This window comes from Meriones unguiculatus, chromosome 10, assembly GCF_030254825.1.
Source record: "Meriones unguiculatus strain TT.TT164.6M chromosome 10, Bangor_MerUng_6.1, whole genome shotgun sequence".
Lineage (NCBI taxonomy): Eukaryota > Metazoa > Chordata > Mammalia > Rodentia > Muridae > Meriones > Meriones unguiculatus.
The window spans coordinates 52,420,174-52,442,512 of NC_083358.1; the positions used below are offsets into that span (position 1 = coordinate 52,420,174).

Consider the following 22,339-nt stretch of genomic DNA (forward strand, 5'->3'; position numbering starts at 1 on the left):
CCAATCCTTCTACCCACCCACACCTTCCAAGCACTGGGGCAGACTGTATTTTTAAAATGTTTTTCTTACTCCCAATTTTACTTTTAAAAGTATTAAGGGAGTTAGAATTCTACTGCATCCTGAAGCATGAAGTCCTACACTAGCTAAGGTTTCATTCCTGGGCTGGTGAGATGCATTTGTGGGTAGGGAGGGCACTTGTCACTGTGCCTGGAAACCTGAGTTCAATCCTGAATCCCATATTGTAGAAGGAGAGGAGAGACTCGTTCAGATTGTCCTGACCTCCACAAGCACACTATGGCCTGCACATGTGCACATGCACACCACAAAATAAATAAATGTTAGAGACAACGACATCGTGGGCTGCAGAGATGGCTGACTTTATAAAGTACTTGCTGCATAGCCAAGAGGAGCCAAGTGGATCCTTAGTTCCCACAGAGAAGGATGGTTTGGCTATGTGTGTGTGTGTGTGTGTGTGTGTGTGTCTGTAATCCTAGAGTTAGGGAGGCAGAAAAAGGTATATCCCTGGTGATGGCTGATATAACATCTACTCCAGCAAAATCTATGAGGTATAGGTTTACTGAGAAACTGTCACAAAAAATAAGGTGGCATTACTGAAGAAGACATCCAGTGTTAATCCCTGACCCTTACACATGCATGTACATGTATGTGCATTCACATACAATGTACACGTGTAGACACACATACACAAAAGGATTTTTGTATTAATCAATGCTCTTTAGAGGAGCTGAACAAATATGATGAATACATACTAAAAGGAGTTATCAGGCTGGCTTACATGATAAGGTCTGTGTAGTCCAGCAATGGCTTCTTCAGCATGAAGAACCCAGCAGCTGCTTAATCTACAAAGCAGGATGCCTCAGCATTTCAACCTGGTGCTGGAGTCCTGGTGATCCTGGAGATCAGTGGTCTTCAGTCTTAGAAGCCTGAAGAAGCTGGACTGTGGTATCAGTGGACTGTGGCAGCTGCAGGTGCAAGCAGCTGTGACAAACAGCAAGATAAGGCATTGAGCCAAAGAGCAGAGCTGACCCTCTTTTGTCTTGTGCTACCACTGAAAGGTGCCTCCAAGTTTAGTGTGGGCCTATCCACTTCCAATAACTCAATTAAGAAAATCCTCTCAGGAGTGACCAGGGCTTGTCTCTTAGTTGATTTCTGATCCAGTCAAACAAGATTTTCACAGTCTCCCTCTGTTTAAAATGAATGAAAAACGAGGGGACAAAGAAATCAGAAATCATAAACTATTAGCCAGTGCCTTTTTTTTTTTAAGTGCTGGAGATTGTACCCAGGGTCTCACACAGGCCGAGGAAGCGTCTTCTTTTGAGCTATCTACTCCAAACCCCAAAGAGCAGTTTTGAATGTACTGCTTCAGAAACCATGCCATACTTACTCCATTTCATCAATTCAGAAACACAGTTCTTCATAGTAGCATCCCAGAAGTCTGGATAATTAATAGATACTGGCTACTCTTCCCATATTTCTCATCTTTGCAGCTCACTGTGCCCTGCAATCGGTGGCATCGTAGATGAAGTATTCTTGGCCATAGCAACACTGTTCCACAATACGGTCAACATGCCGACTAGGGGCAGCCTGTGCACTACACGCTAGTGAGCCGGGTTTACCGTTCCGGGTTTAACAGTTACATGAACTGTTAACACTAGGGGCTGGACAGGTGGTTCAGTGGCTGAGAGCAGCAATGTGCAGGTACAGGGGACCTGGCTCCAGTTCCTAGCACCCACATGGCAGCTTACAACTGTGTTACAACTTAACAACTGCGTGATTCACGATCCTGGAGACCTACATCCTCTTTTGCCCTTTTCAGGCACCAGGAACATGCATATATATGCTGGCAAACTGTCAATACTAAATAAAAATTAAAAGATCTTTAAAAGTGTTGTTAATTAAAAAAAAACTTCCTCCTTTGTTTTGGGAAGCAGAGGCAAGCTATATAGCCCAACTTGGCCTTGAACCTACCAAACAGCCCAGGCTGGCATCCAGTTTATGATCCTCTTGTCTCAGCTTTCTAGGTGCTGTGGTTATAGACATTTTCTACCACCCACAAAGTGGCAGGTGCTTCTCTGGGCATGCCAAAGTAGATGTCCATTAAACAAGGACAACATAATATGAACCCTGCAGATCATTTAAATTTTTTAAATTACATTTTAAAAAGTGAAACAGATTAAATTTTAAAATATAGTTTAACCCAAAATATCATTGCAGCCAACAATGCTTCTTTATCTTGTTCTTTGACCATTTCATACACGTATATGATGCATCCTGATTATTCTCTCCGTCGACCCTTTCGTATCTCCCTCCTCCTTACAACCCTGTTCTCACATCACATTTTTTGTGGCCTACTAAGTTTAACCGGGTGGGTTTCAGCAGTCTACTGAGGCCTGGTAGGCTTACAGCAGGCACACAACAGAAGATGGTGACTTCCCCTTTCCCACCACGTGTGTGTACCCAATAGGTCAGCAAAGAGGGCCAGGCCCCAAGCGCCCGCCCCATCTTTGATTGACTGTTGATAAGGCCAGTTGTGAGCAATGATAATACCAGTGATAATACAGCTGCTCTGAGGTCAAGGCGGCAATGGCTGTTATACCGTCTTCCATTGTCCTCCCTAAGGTTCGTTGTGTGCCCCTCTTCTGTGAGGGCCATTAAAGCTTTAGAGAGGGTAGAAACGTTTTTAGAGCTCAGCCCTCAACATCATATTCTCCTTCGAACCTTGGGCAGTCTAGAGTCTTTGCATTCCCCATTGTTCACTGTATCAGGCTTCCCTGATTAAGGCTGGGAGTAGCTTTAGTACTTGGGTGTAAGTGTAAGCAAAGAAGGCAATCAACAAACAAACTGCAAAACAAGTATTATGTTACACAATTGGTATTTTACAACTATGGCATTTTCCAGTATAGACTTGCCACATTCAAATCTCTCACGTGGCTGTTCTGACATTTTGGCTAAGGAGGGTGGGGGGAATGAACTTATAAAATAGTATTGTTCCAGCTACGGTTCTGAGGTGGGGAAGCATGTTTTATTCTTTGAAGAGGCAGACTGGGCAGGGGAGACCGCTTCGTGACAGATCACTTGCCTACCATTTTCGAAGCTGAGTTAAATCCTAGGACCTTTAAAAAGAAAAGGTTAAAACTGAAGGGGTTAAATCATACTAACATACCAATTCAGACTGAAAACTAAGCGTTATTTTAGTGGTCTGAAGAATCAGGCACAGGGACTAGGCCATGCTAAATATGCATTTTCTTTTTTTTTTTTTTTTATTTTTATTTTATGTACATTGGTGTTTTGACTTCGTGCGTGTCTACGTGAGTGTCAGATCCCCTGGAACAGGAGTTACAGACAGTTGTAAGCTGCCATGTGGGTGCTGGGAATTGAACCCAGGTCCTCTGGAGGAGCAGCCAATGCTCCTAACCGCTGAGCCATCTCTCCAGCCCCCGCTAAATATGCATTTTCATATGATATCTTTTGAGGATCTTTCCATAGCAATATATCGTGGAGCCTTTAGTTCTTTTCAATAGCTGAGTAACAGATGTACTATAATTTTATAAAGCTTTTTTCTTTCTTTCTTTGGTAGGGACTCTGGCCCAGGATGGCCTCCAAATGCTGATCCTCCTGCCTCCACTTCCCGAGTCCTAGGACTACAGGCCCGCGCCACCTCTCTGGGTTTATCCGCAAAGACTGAAATCAATTCCCAGAATCCATAGACGCTGGGCAAGCACTTAACAAACTGAGCGACATGGGGTCCTTCAGGCAGAAACGTGGACGGCTACACCGTGACCGCGGAGTCCTTCAGGCGGAAGTGCGGCCGCTAAATTGGGAGCGCGGGGTCCTTCGGGCGGAGCGCGGTCGGCTGTGTAGGGCGTGGGCCGGCTAGTGCGCATGCGCGCGGATCTTGACTCCCGGTCACCCTGCGACTTTCTGTCTTTCGGCTGTTGGCCATGGTGAGCGCGGCAGCTCTGCGGTGAGGGCCGGGGAGGCCTGGGTGGCGGCGGGGCAGCCTCGGGACTGCAAGGCTAGCCCAGCAGTGGCCTTCCTTTCGCCTCCTGAGGCCCTATACGGACGGTTTCTTGAGCGATTGCTCAGCGCTTTCTGCAGTTCCCGAGGCTTGATTGGGCCGCCTGGTTTGTTTTTTTTCCTTAACCCCCGTCTCTCTCTAAATCAGGGACTCCGGCGAGAGGAGGAAAACAGGCATGCCCAAGTCGCCGATGTTTAAGGATATTGTTTCAAAGTTAAAAATTTGAAGGGGATGGAAGAAAGTCGGCCTTTGCCGACGCCTTTGATCTTGTCACTCCCTAGGCAGAAGCAGGCAGATCTCTTGAGAGCAGCCTGGTTTACACTGGCTGTTCCAGGCCAGACTGGGCTTTATAACCGGGACCCTGAATCTAAAAGATAGTACAATGCTCATTTTTATAATAATAGCTTTTACCCACTTACGGGGTGATTGGTACGGTCGTAGATATGAAGGTGGGATTTGGAGCATATGGGGACTGATTACTTGGTAATGGGAGTAATATTTGAGAACTGTAGGAGGTGCTCAGAAATCTCAACTTATTTAGCAAAAATGTGTCCATTGCAGTCGTCATAGGTGAGTGATGACAAAGGTGATTTCAGGTCAATGATGAGCCGGCATGTATTCTGAATCTAAAGTTGATTATTAACCACTTTAGCTCTAGAATTACTCTGAGACCTGAAAAAAAATACCAGGATCTGGTCATATAGATTTCTCATGTGTATATTGACAGGCAGGCCACGTAAGTAACTGGTCTTTGCTTCACTTCTGCAAGGGCACACCACAGAAGGACGTGACTATCAAGGCTGATGCTCCTGGCACCCTGCTGCTGGAGAAACATGCTGACTATATTGCCTCCTACGGCTCAAAGAAAGATGACTATGTGCGTATGGCTGTCCAAGACAACAGGCTAACTTCGGGGGCTTAGGGTGCCCTTTGAAGTTCATTATGATAGGCGTACCTCGTGTGTCAGAGGTTCATAAAGGGCTAAGGCCGAAGGGTTTTTGCTCCTTTCTCACCTGGGGTATAACCTTGAAGGTCAATGATGTGTTGGCATGTATTATCTGAGTTTGCTGATGTGTAACACTTTAGCTCTAGAATTACGCTGAGACCTTGAAAAGGTTTTACCTAGACGTAATGTACCTGATGAAATTCTGCCAGGAAGGTACTAAGTTGGGGGCGTTAATGCACTGGCAGGCTCTCTTGAGTATGGGAAGACCCTCCCCAGAGAGGGATCACTGTAAATTCTTTGCATGTCCCAGCTGCCTTTCTGGGTTTTAGAACATGTGATATTGGGAGACACTTGGCATTTTCTCTATTTTCATAACTTTAGACTCTCAGTTTAGGGGGAGCCATATTTTGCTGTTATCAGATCTGTTTCCCAATGGACTTAGGAAGCCTGTGGTATTCAGAGCCTACCCCCTTCTCTCAGAACTTTCTGAGGTTGACAACCACTGCTCTAAAAGCCTTAAAAAATAAGGTGGGTGGGAGTTCAGCTTAACATTTAAGAAACTTCTCCCAGGAATACTGCATGTCTGAGTACTTGAGAATGAGTGGCATCTATTGGGGCCTGACGGTGATGGACCTCATGGGACAGCTTCATCGCATGGACAGAGAAGAAATACTGGTGTTCATCAAGTCGTGCCAGCATGAGTGTGGGGGGGTGAGTGCCAGCATTGGGCACGATCCCCATCTGCTGTACACGCTCAGTGCTGTCCAGGTAAATGCTTAGGGGGGTCGCTGTGCTCTTGCCCAGATCCAAAAGAGACAGTCCCTTTGGGAGTGAAGCCTATCCTACAGGGTCAGTGATGTCATGGCATGTATTAGCTGATGCTAACATGATGAGTGTTCTCATGATACTGAGACCTTGGAGGGTAGTGAGGAGCCAGAGGGTGTAAATCCTGCCTCTGTATGTTAGACTGTCAAGGGTTCACGTAGTAGAATTACATTATGTTCTGATTACTAATTTAAGTGTTCAAACTGCCTTTGAGTTTAGTCAGGTGAAAGGTCATAATTGGTGGCATTGAGCAGATCTAGAACAACTCTTCGCTGCCCACCTGTCTTTCAGATTCTTACTCTGTACGATAGTATCCATGTTATCGATGTAGACAAAGTTGTGGCGTATGTACAAAGTCTACAGAAGGAAGATGGTTCATTTGCTGGAGACATTTGGGGTAAGGCCAGTTTTAGTCAGCTACTCCTTATTCAGAACATCTTTGTCTTGGTAGTAATCAGAAAATCTCAAGTTGTTCCATCTTTTCAGGTCCCACTAAGCAGTTGGTCTAACTGGAATAAATGGCCTGCTGGAAGCCCCAGCATGCCCTGTGCTGGTTTGTCAGCACACCACACTCTAAAAGATAAGGTAGGTTCAATTTTTATCCTCAATATTTAGCTTTGAAGGTCTAACCTCCCTGAGGAGAAGACATCTTTAAAAGATCTGTTAAAAGACGGAAATTTTTTTCATTTGATTGACGGAGATAATCTGTTTTGGGGTGGAACAAAAATGCAGGCCTAAGACCAGCTGCTTTGTGGGATGTGAACCTTTTATAAAGTTAGGGAGCTTGATTGCATTTTAAGTTATTAACTAGAATCCTTGCCATATAATCCATGTGTAGTTTCCCTGCTACTAAGAAAGGCTCCTGCTTTATAATTTTCTAGCTGCTTTCCTTGGATGTTTGGGAGGGCTGCCTCCTTGCTGTAAAGCTAGCCTGCGCTATGGGAAATTTAATGTGTAGTGGGGTTTTGTTCTTAGGTCAGTTGTAGCATTTACATGACTGCCTTGGCTTTTTTTGTCTTTTAGGAGAAATTGATACAAGATTCTCATTTTGTGCAGTGGCAACTTTGGCTCTGTTGGTAAGCTTTGAATGTTATGTTGAAGGGCCTGATTAAACATTTGTGAGTGCTGTAGGTAGTTGTAATAGTTTTATTTCCTTTTTAGGGCAAGCTTGATGCTATTAATGTGGAAAAGGCGATTGAGTTTGTTTTGTCCTGTATGAACTTTGATGGTGGATTTGGGTGCAGGCCAGGCTCTGAATCTCACGCTGGACAGGTAATTTTGCAATTAAAGTTAAGTAAAATTTAGAGAGGATAGCTGCTATGGAAGAAGTTTTATAGTTTTTTGTTGTGAATGGCCACACCGTAGTAGCTGAGGAAGGAAAATGGGTTTTGTATACACTGCTGTGTACAGAGCTTCAGTCCTCATAATGATCACTGGCATTTATATTGGGTGTACATTCTGTACTGTTAATATGTAGTCCAGGCTGCCCTTAATTATGACACATGCTGGGATGGCAGGCATGAATCTCTAGGTGTATGCAAGTAGACACATTTATGCTTGTCCTGGAGAACACTAAGTTGTAAATGAATAGATTCTAAGCTACAAGATGGAGTTTTCATAATTCTGGTGGTGTCTGTCACTATTAAATTACACCTGTGTACTTTATGTCTGTAATTTTAGATCTATTGTTGCACAGGATTCCTGGCGATAACTAGTCAGTTGCATCAAGTGAACTCTGACTTACTTGGTTGGTGGCTTTGTGAACGACAGTTGCCCTCAGGTGGACTCAATGGAAGACCTGAGAAGGTATTGTAGTGGTTCTTTTTGCTACACCCCTGGGTGTCTGGTACTTTGCTTAAAACTGAGCTGTTTTTCTTGTGCATTCTTAAGATATCTTAGGAGAGAACTTAGAATTCTCATTGACTATGGGAAATGTGGGTGGTATCTTCTAGCATTGAAGTGATACATAGAAAGAGATCTTTTGAGTTTGAAGCTAGCCTGGTCTCCTTAGTGAGACCAGGGAAAGTAAATTCTATGTGGAGCTTGTCCAGTGAGGGGCAGAGAGAATTGGATATGCTAATTTCTTGGTTTGTGAGTGGTGAGTAGGGAAGTATTACTCCCATAGGTAGTAGCTAAGCAGGGCCTGAATTTTAAGCTAGTAACTGAACTGTTTGGCTAAAACCTAGAATCTAGGGATATGTTAATGTGCCTGTGGTCATCCTTGGGGCTCAGTGAATGTAGATTGTTCAGACCAAAGGGGAAATGTAGGGTCTGTGGCTTTTGAATTCTCAGCAGGGGAGTTGAAATGGTCTGCCTAGAAGCTCTTCTCTCCTGGCTGGGTTTCACCAATAACAGCTGAGGACCAGTAGGATGTTGTTTATTGTAGATGAGTAAGTGAATGTATCTTTGCTGACTATACTGAAGTGGTATGAGTGCCAATGTGGGAGATGGTTTTTTTTATTGTTACCATGTGTACGTGGCTGAAGTGGGCCTAAAATGTAGCAGTTTGCTGCCTCTGTCTATATTGTGTCCACTATACCCTGACACTTTACTGTTGGGACATGAGATTAGACATTAAAATTTTCCATCAAATCTAATGAAGTAGAGCAGTAAATAGTGCCAATGTTCTCCCTGATTTCTATACCTTCCCCCCTTTCTAGTTACCAGATGTGTGCTATTCCTGGTGGGTTTTGGCCTCCCTAAAGATAATTGGTAGACTTCACTGGATTGACAGAGAAAAGCTTCGGAGTTTCATCTTAGCTTGTCAAGATGAAGAGACTGGAGGATTTGCAGACAGGCCAGGAGACATGGCAAGTACAGTTATTTCTGTGGTTTTGCAAATTTTCACTGTTGGCTGACATTCATGCTTAACCCAGGCATTTCCCATGTGGTGGGAATAGTGCCTTGTTAGTAATAGTCCAAAGGGTTGCTCTGAAAGTTTTTGTAAATGTGTGTAAAGGCTAGAGAGTATAGAGGTTTCTCACAATAATACTGTTAGTGAGGTTGGACAGGTGGTTTGGATTTTTATCTTAACTGTTGATTAATTTCCTGCAGGTGGATCCTTTTCACACCTTGTTTGGCATTGCTGGACTGTCACTTCTGGGAGAAGAGCAGATCAAACCTGTTAGCCCTGTGTTTTGCATGCCTGAAGAAGTGCTTGAGAGGGTGAATGTGCAGCCTGAATTAGTGAGCTAGAGTCATGGGAAGCTGTCCAAGTGTGTTTGAACTTTATCAAACCTAAAAGTGACTTAATATTTTATATGTTAATGATAAGTTATATAAGTATTGTAAAATGTTGTATTTAGATGTTCTGCAGTGTTCTTAGTATAGTTTTTGTCTATATTTGAAGTTTGTTTTGATGTCTCTAACAACAAACTTGGAGCTGTTATTGATCCCTTCCTCTGTCCTGTTGACCTTTAACAATGATGGGAAATGATTTAATTGAGGAAAACTCATGATTTAAATAAAAGATACATGAAAGTGGAGTGGCTGTTCAGTGTAGCTGTGCATTTCCCTTGGAGACAAGATTCAAGAGGATTTCCCCGGAGGCCGCAAGCCCTAAACAACTGAGGAAGGGTGCAGACTGCTCACTGGAATCCTGGAAGTCACTCAGTGGATGGGTTTGCTTGACATGGGTTTAGGTGGGATTGAGTCTGTTAGGGGTTCTGCCTGAGGGTTTGAATATGGGTTGGCTTCAGATTGGGTGAATAGTAATAGTAAATTTACACTGTTGGTATTAATTTGTAATTTGAACTTACTTTTTTATGTAGTTGCTTGTGGGTAAGAATATCCTTTTCCTATTCCTGAGGAAACTCTTAACATGCAAAGGGAGGAAACAACACGCGTAATACCCCTTTGAGATGCTCTCACATTGCACTAGAACTCCGTATCACACGAAGTGCTACAATTCTGGGCACCTGCCTCCGTACCAGGCAAAGCAGCTGGCGTGTCCCCAGATAAGCACATCTGGTCTTCCTACAGGTTAGTCTGGAAGGCTGTAAAAGCACATCTCTGAAATCCTAAGGACAATGGCGTGAGCATTTCAGCCACAGATACTGAGGCAACACACATCTGGTATACATAGCTGGCATGCCTTAGTGCTCTTTGAAGAGGTACCGTGACCAACAGAAGAAAGCGCTTAGTAGGGGCTTGCTTACATACAGTTTCAGAGGATAAGCCCGTTTTATTGGCAGGTAGACATGCTCCTTGACCACACCTGCTCCAACAAAGCAGTGACCCACCCTAAGCATTCAAATCTGAGTGTGGGGTCATTTTTACTCAAACTAGCACAGGAAATGAATGTCCTATTACCTGGAGAACACTTATCCCCAGTTCTGCCACCTGGAAGTAGATATATTTTAAGGATTGTAAAGAGCTACAAGGCTGTTATGTTTTTAACCTGAGTATGAAACTACAATTCTAAAGTAGGATGGTTCTAGCTGCTGGTTTTCACTCTATGCTATCTCACCGGGTGGTATATGCCGTGTATGCAGCTGTGAGCACAGACTTTAATTCTTAGACACTAGGTACTAGGCACTTCAGGGCTAAGTGTATTGGGGATGTAACTACGACATGTTAAAGTATTGCAAGGTGCTGGGGCCAGTGTTCCGCGAGGTCCCTCCCTCCAGAATGAGCTGAGACAACTGACCTGCAAAGTTGTTGGTGCTCTTTGATACCTAAGGAGTGAGAAGGCTTACACAGGCTTCAGGCTTCCGAGTGACCTGAACAAAACTGCTCATCCCTAGGATCAAATGTGAGAAACTTTAGCGGCCTGGGCCTTCGCATTGTGCGCAGCCCGGTTCGTGTGCCGTGAGGGCACTGACTGCGCCTGCGCATGGCCTCCCTCCTGCTCCGTGAACGCACTGCGCCTGCGCAGGGCCTCCGGCTGTTCCGCTCCCTTGCCTTAGTGTGGTGGAAGCCGCCCTTGCGCGCAGCGTCAGCGCATCCTGAGGGATGCTGAGGCAGGAAGCCACGTCCGTCTCCAGTTCGCCTTCGGGGAGGGAGGCCCAGCGTGGGCCCTGGGCCTCCGCGTCCCGGCCCAGCACGGAGGGCGTCGCTGCAGACAGGAGCAGCAGCAGCAGCCTCGCGCGGCCCACACCAGGCAAGGCGCCTGTGACAGTCCATGGTGGGGGTGGCTCGTGCCATTAATTCCAGCACTGGCCACTACAGCTCAAGGCTAGCCTGGGCTACAGAATGAACAGGTCTCACAATTTCAAACAAAACAGGCGGGAAAGCCTTGACTTCACAACAGTATCATTAGTATCATTACTTTACACTGAACGGAAGGGTGCCTTCCCCACCCCACCCCGCTCGGCTAATATTCCTATGTAAAGCTGAAAAGTGATTTAACACAGGCCCTCTATGGCCCAGGCTGCCCTGAAATTCATTGCTAGAAAATCCTGCCTGCCTTTAACTTTTCTCCTTACAATTTTGTTTCACATTTTCCCCGCTCTGTGAGTATGAGTGTGGGTCAGCATGCAAGGGATGGGTGTGGAGGTCCAAGGATGACTTTCTGGGGACAGTTCCTTCCAGAACTGGAGAATTCAGTCTCTCAGGTAGCCATCGTGTCGTCTCGCTGGCCCCCCACTTAAAGTATGTGGTGAAAGGGAAATTGTGTTGCGTTTTCTGATAGTGGAGATCTGAGCTTTGGCTAGCAGGTTTTAGTCTTCAGGTTCTAGAATGAAATGAAGATAGGTTGAAGTGAAAACCCCATCTAATTCAGATGCGTACCATATTAAGTCCTTCTGGGGCTGGAGAGAGACGCCTCATCGGTTAAGGGCGCTAGCTGCTTTTTCGAGGTCCAGTTTCAATTCCCAGCACCCAATGGGGGCTCACAACTGTCTGTAACTGATGCCACAAGATCTGATAGCGCCTTCTGGCCTCTGGTGTACAAGTCAGCAAAACACCCACATATTTAAAGGGGTAAAAAAGTCCTTCAGGATGAGTTCAACTCATTCAAAGGATAAAGACAGAATCGATTGACCCGATTTTATAAGTGAAGAAATAGTTCAATTGTTGAAGTCTTCTATGTTTGTTATTAGATAAAAAGTGGTTGAGAAAAACAGGCTTGAGAGTCATGAGTATGCCCTATCTGTCTGACATTCCGAATGGGGACCCAGCAGAGACCTGAGCCACTTCGCATGTATCTGTCTGTGTGTCTTGTGTGTTTGTGTGCATGCATGTTTGAGTGTGTGGAAGAGCCTGAAAAGGCCCCAGGTTGACGTTAGTTTGCCTCGTCACGCTCACCGAGGTAAGGTCTTTCAGTTGATTTCTGAGTTCACTGACATGGCTAGTCTAGCCAGGCAGTTGGCTCCTAAACTCTAAGAACTAGAGTTACAGAGGGATGGCCGTATCCATCTGCCATTGATGTACATTCTGGGAGTCAGAACTCTGGTGTGTGTACACCAAGTGTGTCACCTCTGACCATCTTCCCAGCCTCAGAAACGTTTTAAAAACTTTTTTTTCTTTTAAATGTGGGGTGCGCCTGTGATCTCAGTGTTCTGTATTTAAAAGGCCAAGGCCAGGAGGTTTTGAGGCCAGCCTGGGCCACAGATAAAGACCCTGTAAAAAGAGTACTATCTGATGTATTTATAAAATTTCCAGAGAGAAGTAAAGTGGGTGAATAAAAAGCTCAACTTGGCTGGTAATACAGTGAACACTGGGGGACAGAGTTCACCCTTTGATATTTAGAAGTTCTGGGAAGGGGTATAAAAGTTTATGTCCAAGAAGTAGCAAGATACAGTGACATTCTTTATTTGTTTCTACTTTACCGATTTATTTACTTTTAGTGTATGTTATCTGTGTGTAGCCCAGGAGCCTGGCCTCACTGCAGGCCCTTGAAGTTGTGATCCTTCTGCAGACCCTCAGCCCACAAACTGCACACAGGGGCAGATATTACCCCGACGGTACATGGTCTTGGTTTAGCATGGGTGTGTGCTGTTTTCCAGATGGAGACAAGGACTCCTCCTTTGCTGCTCTCTGCCTTATCCTTTTGAGGCAGACTGTGGCAGGTGAGACCCGAGCCCTGCTTGTTAGCTGGGTAACAGCTGGGATCTGAGCTCAGGGCGCATGGCAGGCCTGGCTTGCTGCATGTGCTCTTAAGCACTGAGCCTTATTTCCGACCTCTAATTTCTGCACTCTTCTTTGAGATAGGTCTCTGCATGCAGCCCTCACTGACCTGGTGCTGGCTATGGCAACCAGCCTGGCATTAAGCTCACTGAGTTTATTTTGTTTTTGTTGTTTTGGGGTGTTTGTTTTGTTTTTCCAAGACAGTTTATTCTGTAGCCCTGGCTGTCTTGGAACTCAGAGAGCTGCCTATTTCTACCTCCCACATGCTGGGATTAATGGTATGAGCAACTGAGTCCAGATACTTTTGATTGAATTTTTAAAGGGCTTAAAATATTTGTTTGTTAATAAATAAACATTTATTGATAATATAAACATTATTTATTTATTTATTTGTGGTTTTCTGAGATGGGGGGGTTGTTCTGTATAGTCTTGGCTGTCCTGGACTCACTTTGTAGACCAGGCTGGCCTCTTCCTTATGCCCCACTGCACCTGGCTTGAAAAACTTTAAAAGACAATGTTATTTTTGTCATATGGAATTACATGACGTTCAAATTTCAATACGTAGAAATTATTTTGAAAAAGATATAGCCATGTTCGTTTCACTTAATATAGTACCTAGGCTGCACCTCTACTGTATTGCCAGAGTTGAATATGTAACAGTGACCATGCGGTACACAAAGCCTCAGACATTTGCCCTCTGCTCCATCCCTGGCAATCTTAACAGCCATGCTTTGTGGTGTGGGAGGTGAGGCAAGGCTATAAATGAAAATTTGAAAGTTGTCAGGAAATGGATGTCAGTAGAAAAAAAGAGGACAGATGAGGTTCCTAGAGAAAACAAAATGTTGATTTAGTAGTGAGATTTTAAAAGTATGGAGGCCAACAGTTAACAGGAAGGCAGCAGACAGGGACGTGGTACAGGAAGTTATACAGGCACAGGGGGAGAGCAAAGACTCGTGTGTGGAAGTCAGAGGGTGCAGAAGAGCCTGGTTTTCTCATTTGCTTGTTTGTCCCATTTGCTTGTTTGGAACTTTTGTATTATCAGACACTGCTAGACTATGTACACTGTGAAATGTTCTGACATGGCTGTAAAATAGGTAACATGCTGCTAAGCAAGTATCTGAAAAGTACTAAAACCAAGTGAGTCTGAACCAACTTTATAATACTGCACAGGGGAGACATTCAGGTGAGGAAGCTAATGAAGGAAAAGACACTTAATTATAATATAAATTGTTCCTGGTGACTGAAAGGAGACTTCTGATTTTAGGTAAAGTAGTCTTGAGGAAATCATACTCAAGAGCTATATCAGAATATTTCTTAATTTGTTTTCAAATCCATGTAGCTCAGGCAGGCTGACCTCAGCTCACTCTGGCTGAGGATAACCTTGAGCTTCTGAAATCCTTTCCTCCACCTCTCAAGTGCTGAAAGTACAGGTATGTGTTAGCAGGCTTGGTTTATGCATGCTGGAGATGAAAACCAGGCCCTTAGCAGTGCTAGGCAAGCACTGTACCCACTAAGCCACGCCCAGCTCTATATCCCCATCATTAGTGCATGATTATCAAGCCAGGTATGCTGGTACATGCTCCTGAGTCAACCACTCAGGAGGCTGAGGCAGGAGAATCATAAACTGGAGGTTAGTAAGTTCAACTCCAGCCAGCCCGAGATAAAACAACAAACAAAAATTATCACTAGTCAAAAACGACCTGAAAGTAGGAGGGGAACTGGTTGGAAAGAGGAAGGGGTCAGTAAGAACAGGAGAGGCTCAAGAGAGGATACTAGCAGAGGATGAATATGATCAAAACACAATGTATACATGTATAAAGATGTCATAATGGAGCCCATTATGATAATGCAGACTAATAAAGTCATTGTAAACAGAACTGTTGATAATTTAACTTATTTGTTATAAGTTTTCAACTATCAGATTTAAAAAAAAAATTAAGGGAGGATTTCCTTTGTGTAACAGACCCCTGGCTGTCATGGACTCAGTAGACCAAGCTGACCTGCTTCTGCCTCTCAAGTGCTGGGATTAAAGGCATGTGCCACCACACCCAGCCTACCACATTAAATTTTATAGAAAGTAGATGTGATGGAAATTTTAGGGGAATTAATGCATAATTCTGGATTGCTAATCAGCTAGAATTAATCATAATTTTTTAAATTTAGGTTCATCATTTGAAAAAAAGAGATCTTATGCCACACACAAAGTTGCATCCAACTTTCCTGTTGGTACAAGCTCGTCTTCTGCTGGAAATTTCAGTTATCCACAAATATTTAGAACTCCGTTATCTGCTGGAAATCCCCAGAGATCAGGTTGTAAAAGCAGGACACCACAAATAGGATATTCAGGTAAAACTGGTGAAAGATTAACCCTGATAATGTTTTGAAAAATTTAAAGTTTTGTGAACGGTTAGCTCATTTGACATTTATCTGTCACTGAATCAGAGGACTGAAAAATGCATCTGTGCACCTCAGGGTAGGCTCACATGACTAGGTACTTTATCATTGTTTTTAAATAAAGCAAACTTGCATCGTTTGAAGCACTATGACACAAAAGGAAAAATCTCATAGGATTTAGGTGAAAACCTTGATCCTAATAGTACTTTCTTTTTTTTTTTTTTTTCAGACAGGGTTTCTCTGTGTAGCCTTGGCTGTCCTGTCTTGGACTTGCTTTTTTAGACCAGGCTGGGCTTGAACTCACAGAGATCCACATGCCTCTGCCTCCCTGAGTGTTGGGATTACAGGAGTGTTTTTCCAATTCTGTGGTGTGTGCGTGTGTTTGAGAGAAAGAGAAAGGATCTCTGTGTGTGATGTGTCTTTCTCTTTTTTTGGTGGAGAGTTTTTTCCCTACTCCACAGTAGGCAGCTGCACCTCATGTAGCCTCCTCCCACAGGAACTGTTTGATCCTGCTTATACCACCTGAGAAGAAATGGAGCCTCCAGGAGGGAATGCATAATCTAGAAAAAACAAATACAGCGCATATGTGCATACAATTTAAGATGCTACTTTTTGTTGTTTGTTTTTGAGACATGGCCTTTCTGTGTAGCCTTGGCTATCCTGGAATTTGCTCTATGGACCAGGCTGGCCTCAGAGTTCCACCTGTCTCTGCCTGGAAAATGCTGGGATTGAAGGCAGGCAGCATTATGCCTGGCTGCTACATTGCTCTGAAAGCACATATTGATAGGTAATGGCATTTCAGTGGGACACACTGCATATGCGGTCGTTGCCCCATCACTGTTACAAAGGAGGTGAAGATTCCTGTTGCCTAGTGTTGTCATTACCTTTTTGAAATGTTTAGATGTGTTTAGAAAGCAAACCCAGCCAGCATCTCAGTAGTACTGCCTGCTGGGGCCAACTCATCCACTCATGGCTGGGGATCATTTCACATTCAACCCGCAGTCTTACGATATTTATAGTTTTTGTACTTTCTTCTAGAAAATATGTGTGGGTTTGGTTTTTCCACTTTGTGTTTATTCATTACATTCAATTTTCTGGGCCTTTTACAACAAATACTACAGGTTGATTGTCTTAAACAGCAAACATTTATTTTCTTATCTGAGGCCTCTCTACTTGTCTCAGTCTTGGCCATTTTTTCTGGTCTGCTCCCCAGTTCTTGTATGTCCTAAACTTCTCACATTTGTATCGTAGTGGACCAAATCTACTCAATTGGCCCTATTTAATACTAATTACCCCTGTAAAGGGCACGTATGGTTTTCAGATCCAGGAAAATAAGGTCACATTCTTAGCTGCTGGGGATCAGAACTTTAGCATGTGAATGCTGAGGGTTCCGTGAAGCCCATAGGACCCCACCACCACCACCACACACACAAACACACACTCAGTGTTTCTAATGGTTTTGCTTCTCCATTGCTGTCAGATGGAGTGTAAGTGTGTGGCCATCATCACAAGGGCTGCTTGACATTCCCCTAGCCACTGCTTCCAACATCTCCCAGTATCTTCTCACTGTCCCTTTACATTCCTGCCATCTAAAATACTTGTCTGTACACCAAACATAGACATGTTTGTTTGACACTTGAAATTTTATACATGCTATTCATTTGTTCCTTCACTCCCTCATTCATATATTTACTAATGCTGGTGATCAAACCCAAGTTCTCACACCTGGTAGACACTACCACTGAACTAATCCTCCGGTCTCCTTTAAAGTAAATTGAGTAAAGAGAACTACCTGTTTGATGGAATTTTATAAGGATTGGATTAACATAAGTAACTTAAGATGTCCGTGACACATGAGAAGCACACACATGGTGAATTTTTGGTGCTCGTAGCTACACACTATGATAGTTGCACAGCGCGCTTATGTGCATGCACTTCTGTTTGCTGCTCGTTGCCCTGGACCAGCAGGGCTTCAACGGGGTTCCTAAGGGAGGAGAGTGGAAGGAACTGGGGAGGGAAACAAGAAGCACAAGGAAGAAAGCCAAGTCTGTTCGTCTGATCAAGGCTTCCGTTTATTAGAAATTTTTACCCAACTTATATAGGGAGAAGGCAGGAAAGTGGGAAGGTAATTAGCTGCTGCAGGAGACAGGAAGAGTGCTTTCATGGCTGAACTATTATACCTGCAAGATACCATAAGGATGTTTTCTCACGGATGCTCTAACAAACGGATGTCCTCACAGTCTCACAGTCTCTCACCCATGAGTTAGGGTCCTCGATAACTTTCACTAAATAGCTTTAGGTCTCCACTAAATGACCTTTGCTCACTATTTGGCTTTGGCCTAGCAAACACCTTTTGTCTCCACTAGATAGCTTTGACTCACTAATTGACTTTGGCTTCCGTAGATACCTTTGTCTTCACTAGATAGCTTTGGCTTTGGCTTCTGTAGATAGCTTTGGCTCCCGGCAGCTTGTAGCCAGCTCTTGAGTTAGACAGGAAATTATAGTTGCTTGTTAGAAAATAATTTTAGCACTTTGGGCTGAAAAGATGGCTCAGTGATTAAGAGCACTGTCTGCTCTTCCAGAGGTCCTGAATTCAATTCCCAGCAACCACATGGTGGCTCATAACCATCTATACTCTCTACTTCCCTCTTCTGGTGTGCAGGTGTACACTAATATGCATAAAATAAATACATAAAATCTTTTTTAAATTTTTAGCACTTATATGGTAGAGTAGGTGAGCAATATGTATTTTAACCCCAAATTCAAATTTTCCTTAATATCTTTATTCCAATAAAATTAAAAATAAAAGTCAGGTGGTGGTGGTCTTTAATCCTAGCATCTAAGAGGCAGGGGATCTCTGAGTTTGAGACAAGCCTGGTCTACAGAAAAAAAAAGAAAATCAATCAAAACAAAGAAAAACAAAATTCAAAATAAAACAATGTATAAATGTATTATCTATGTGTAAAATTAAAGCTTGGCATGCAAGCTTAGCGCAGGAATTACAAACCTGTAGCCAGATTTAGGGACAAGTTATCTCTGCTTTTGCCAAGACCTCATAAGGTAGCAGGCAGCAGTTGGTAGTTAATGCCTGTAATCTTAGCACTTCTTGAGAGGCAGAGGCAGGAAGACTGCCAAAGTTGGAGGTCAGCCTGATCTCCCAGCAAGTCCTAGGAAGCCAGTAATATGCACCCTATCTCAAAATTAAGGCAAACAAACAAAAAATCTTAATATAAAGTTAAGTTTTGACATAATACTTTGAGCTTTAATAATTTTTTGTTGTTGTTTTGGTAGTGAAGCTTTTCCTTTTGAAAATAAAGGTTCCGGTTTGGGATGTCATTAACTAGCCATGGTGCCTGAACAAGACCTGCACAGGTTAAGGCAACAGATCAGCTGTCACTCCTGCAGGCAGCACTAGCTGTACTCAGTAGGAAAAAAGGGGTTAACATGAATGTGAAAGGAGACATAAGGGAGGGGGCATGACCAGTGATCACTACATATTGTGTAGTGTATGAAATTACCAAAGAATAGATAAAAGATACAAAATAACTAGACTTAGGACTCTGAGGTCTTCTAGAAGGAACTGTAAACAACCCAACATTTGTATGTTTCTGCATTGCAAACTATTGCCAGCCACCTCCTCAGCAGTGTCTGCACATGCCCCCTCGGTCATTGTGGCAGTGGTGGAAGGAAGAGGGCTGGCCAGAGGTGAGATAGGAATGGCAAGCATCGATTTAAAAAGCCCTCAGATTATGCTGTCACAGTTTGCAGACAACACCACATATGCAAAGGTAAGTTTTTTACAACTTGTAGATTTGAAGTAATTCTAGATCCACACTGTAAATGTTTTAATTTCTTCTGATGGGATGATGTACCAGCTTTTGTATCCATTCTTCAGTTGTTTCCTATTTCTGGCTATTATGATTAAAGCTGCTATGAATAAGGTTGAGCAAATGTCCTTGTTGTATGGTGTGGATCAACATACAACAAGGTATATGCCCAATAGTGGTATAGCTGGGTCTTGAGTATGGCTAGTCCCCTTCTGAGGGGATGAAATGATCCATACCGAAGCTTTACTAATACATGGCTTGGGATGAATCTAGGGCATTTCTGTCTCTTTTTTATCTGTCCCTACGCCTAGGCCTGAAATCTTCAAGCCTCTGTATAATCTAATCTTCTGTAAGCCTGGACCTTAAGGGCTTCAGCTTACATCTGCTAACCTAGGCCTAGAATGTTTTCAGCCTTCAAGACTTACTGCTGAATAAGCTCCCCCTTTCTGGTTCTTTCTGAACTCTGGTTGGCTGGTTCAACTCAGCTGCCTAGCTCAAAATGTCTCTACAAGTTGACTGATTCAATCTGGCTTCTCTTGGCTTCTCACTGAATTGCTCTGCATGGAAAAAAACAAAAAAACAACAACAACAAAAAAACCTGCCTCTGAACTCCATGAACTGAACTGCACAAACCCAGCTGAACTGCACTGAACCACTGAACCTACAGACTCACTCTCTCTGCTCTGCTCTTAAGCAGCCTCTCCTTCCCGTCCTGCGAGTTGGGGCATCCTATCTCATTCTGTCAAATCTCTCTCTGATTTGTGACTTTGCCTGCTTCTCAGTTAGACATCACTTTCAAACATGACTGCTTCCTTCTTTAAACTAATATTTTATTGTTTGGGATTAAAAGTGTGTACTAAAGGCATGTCTGTGTTCCAGCCAGATTATACTGTAATCCTGGGCATTGTCTACATTCCAGCTGGGTCACAAAGACCTAGAAGGGATTTGGATGTGACCCCTTGCCAGAGCGGTCATGTTGCTGGATTAAAATATCTCTACACAAATACACACAAACAAATTCATTAATTGAAAAAATCTTGTATTGGGAATAAATAAACTCAGGTTAATTTTGAGTTTAGACTGCCAAAAACCAGCGAGTAAAATATGGCCTATGTTTTTGATATTTCATATTTATATTTAGGTATAGATGTTTAATATATGAGCATTTGAAATACATTTTAACTGAAACATTCAATTAAGAGTGTAGGATTTTATCTATGCACTGTAATGATTTACTTGTTAACACTAATATACAATTGCTTTGGAAACTGCTTATGTTTGGAAAATGATTATTTCAACAATTTCAGGTGATCACTAAACTCAAAGTTTTATCACCTTTGGAGATAATAATGTCAAATACTGCTTGTGTTGTGGGAAATTCAACGAAGTTGTTTACTCTGATCACAGAAAATTTCAAGGTAAGAAATTTTATTTCTGGTAACATTCAAAATGTAATTCTTTTTTAAAACTCATAATATAAAAAACAATTATTTGACTAAGTATTTAAGGTCCTAAGGTAGTTAATTCTTGTAAATTGTAGTCTAAAATATTATTAAAACATCATAAAATGACTAAGAATACCCTTGATTTGACATCCATGTTCTACTTTAAGCAAATAAGAAAAATGTTTCAGGCAGTTAAGAGGTGTTGTAGTTTGAGTTCTTCTGCTGTGATATAAAACTTTGGCCAAAAAGCAGCTTAGGGAAAGAAAGGGTTTATTCAACAATTGTAAGGTACAGGATAGGTGAGGTGGCACACACCTTTAATCCCAGGGTAGCAGAGGCAGGTAGATGTCTGAGTTCTAGGACAGCGTGGTCATAGTGAGTCCGATGACATCCAGGGCTATGTAGAAAGACCCTGTCTCAGAACTAACAAAATCTAAAACCACTGCAGAGGACAGTCCATGATTGCAGGGACATAAAGGCAGGAACGTAAGCAAGTATCGTATTATAGCTACAGTCAGGAGCAGAGTGCAGTGAGTGGGTCCGTGCTTCATGCTTGCTTGTTCTCATCTGGCTTCTCCTGTCCTATGGAGTTCATGAACCACTGCCTAGGGGATAGTGTCACCCATAATGGGCTGGGTTTTCTCACATTAGCAATCAGAATAGTCTCCCTGTAGACATGTCCACAGGCCAACCTAATAAAGACAGTTCTTCAGTTGAGCTCTCTTCCCAGATGATTCTAAGTTGTGGAAAGTTGGAATTTAGACTCAAACAGCACAGGAGGTTTCTCAGAATATACAAGGGAGACTCTTGGAGACAGCCCTACCTCCTTGGAACTGATGAGTAAGCTGTCAGGTGAGCTGAAACTGTTGTTCTCGTGGTTTCAAGGGGTAGCAGCTGTTGGCCAGTGCTCTTTCCTCCGCACAAGGTAGTCTGCTCGAGAATTATGTTAGCTTGCTCTAGTGGCGCATTCACCTTCACAGCCTACCATTCCAGCCTCCCTCTGGGGGACTGTGACAGCTAAGCACTGAGGACAACTCAGAGCCTTTTAAGGTGTGGTTTGCCTCTTCCCTTGGTCATCTGTTTGTCAATGGTGGTTGTGTTTCTAAACAACAGGCAGCACTGTAGGTAGAATAATCCCTAATGGTGCAACTTATTGTCCAAATCAGTGTTACATTTGCAGATGTCCCACACTGAGGCTTTGGTCTGCTCTGCTCTCATGTGTTTTCTGCTCACCCAGCACCTGCAGTCCCAAGCACTCTTGGAACTCTTAAAGCTCTAACATGGCTCAGTTGTGTCACCTGTTGTTGTTGTTGTGAGACAGGGTCTCACTATGTAGCCTGGCTGGCCTGGACCTTGCTCTATATTCCAGGTTGGCCTCAAATTTGCAAATCTGTCAGCCTCTGCCTGTAGTAGGATTAAAGGCATATGCAGCTACGTACAGCTTGTTTTGATTAGGCCTTCTAAGTCTTGGCTGTATGTAGCAGAAATTCAACTTCAGCTAAAATAATCAAGAAAGAACATTATTAGGCTTCTTACCTGGAGTCATTGGTCAGACAGATCTTTCCCCTGCTGTCAAAGATAAGGCAGACCCATGTTAGGGACAAACTCTCCATCAGTGATAGACTGTTAGATTAGGAGGAGGAGCCCAGTTTAAACCAAACTCGACTGTTTTTTTTTGTTTGTTTGTTTTGTTTTGTTTTTTTGTGCTGAGGTGAATGGGAATTTTAATAGGAAAATAAGGAACCCAAAGAGGGTAGTGAACATGGATAACAAAAATCAAGAAGTTAAACAGAGA

At 43.2% G+C, this 22,339-nt stretch overlaps 2 protein-coding genes and 3 non-coding genes across 9 annotated transcripts in view; all 5 read left to right on the plus strand.

Annotated features, from left to right (window-relative positions):
- Window positions 1-3,846: 3,846 nt before the first annotated feature.
- Window positions 3,847-9,295, plus strand: Rabggtb (Rab geranylgeranyltransferase subunit beta). 5 transcript variants are annotated; one of them, XM_021644452.2, is made up of 9 exons: window positions 3,847-3,965; window positions 4,809-4,916; window positions 5,556-5,753; window positions 6,102-6,207; window positions 6,834-6,886; window positions 6,972-7,082; window positions 7,491-7,616; window positions 8,471-8,620; window positions 8,865-9,295. In XM_021644452.2, exons 1-9 carry the CDS (start codon window positions 3,963-3,965, stop codon window positions 9,003-9,005), a joined length of 996 nt encoding a protein of 331 aa, XP_021500127.1. In that variant the 5' UTR covers window positions 3,847-3,962; the 3' UTR covers window positions 9,006-9,295. The 5 variants fall into 5 exon arrangements, with proteins under 5 accessions (XP_021500127.1, XP_060248448.1, XP_060248450.1 ...); XM_021644454.2 differs by having other exon boundaries at window positions 3,963-3,985; XM_021644453.2 differs by lacking the exon at window positions 3,847-3,965 and adding an exon at window positions 4,015-4,145.
- On the plus strand, window positions 4,635-4,714 carry LOC132646154 (small nucleolar RNA SNORD45). Its single transcript, XR_009584278.1, has one exon. It is a non-coding gene; the product is annotated as a small nucleolar RNA SNORD45 (small nucleolar RNA).
- On the plus strand, window positions 5,071-5,148 carry LOC132646153 (small nucleolar RNA SNORD45). Its single transcript, XR_009584277.1, has one exon. It is a non-coding gene; the product is annotated as a small nucleolar RNA SNORD45 (small nucleolar RNA).
- LOC132646155 (small nucleolar RNA SNORD45) lies at window positions 5,834-5,902 on the plus strand. Its single transcript, XR_009584279.1, has one exon. It is a non-coding gene; the product is annotated as a small nucleolar RNA SNORD45 (small nucleolar RNA).
- Window positions 9,296-10,713: 1,418 nt separating the features above from the next.
- Msh4 (mutS homolog 4) overlaps window positions 10,714-22,339 on the plus strand; it is a 60,613-nt gene continuing 48,987 nt past the window's right edge. Inside the window, exons 1-4 of the mRNA XM_021644455.2 lie at window positions 10,714-10,935; window positions 15,042-15,224; window positions 18,903-19,060; window positions 20,407-20,517. Of these exons, the coding sequence (XP_021500130.2) occupies window positions 10,764-10,935; window positions 15,042-15,224; window positions 18,903-19,060; window positions 20,407-20,517 (624 nt within the window). The 5' untranslated portion in view covers window positions 10,714-10,763. The remainder of the gene's footprint in view (window positions 10,936-15,041; window positions 15,225-18,902; window positions 19,061-20,406; window positions 20,518-22,339) is intronic.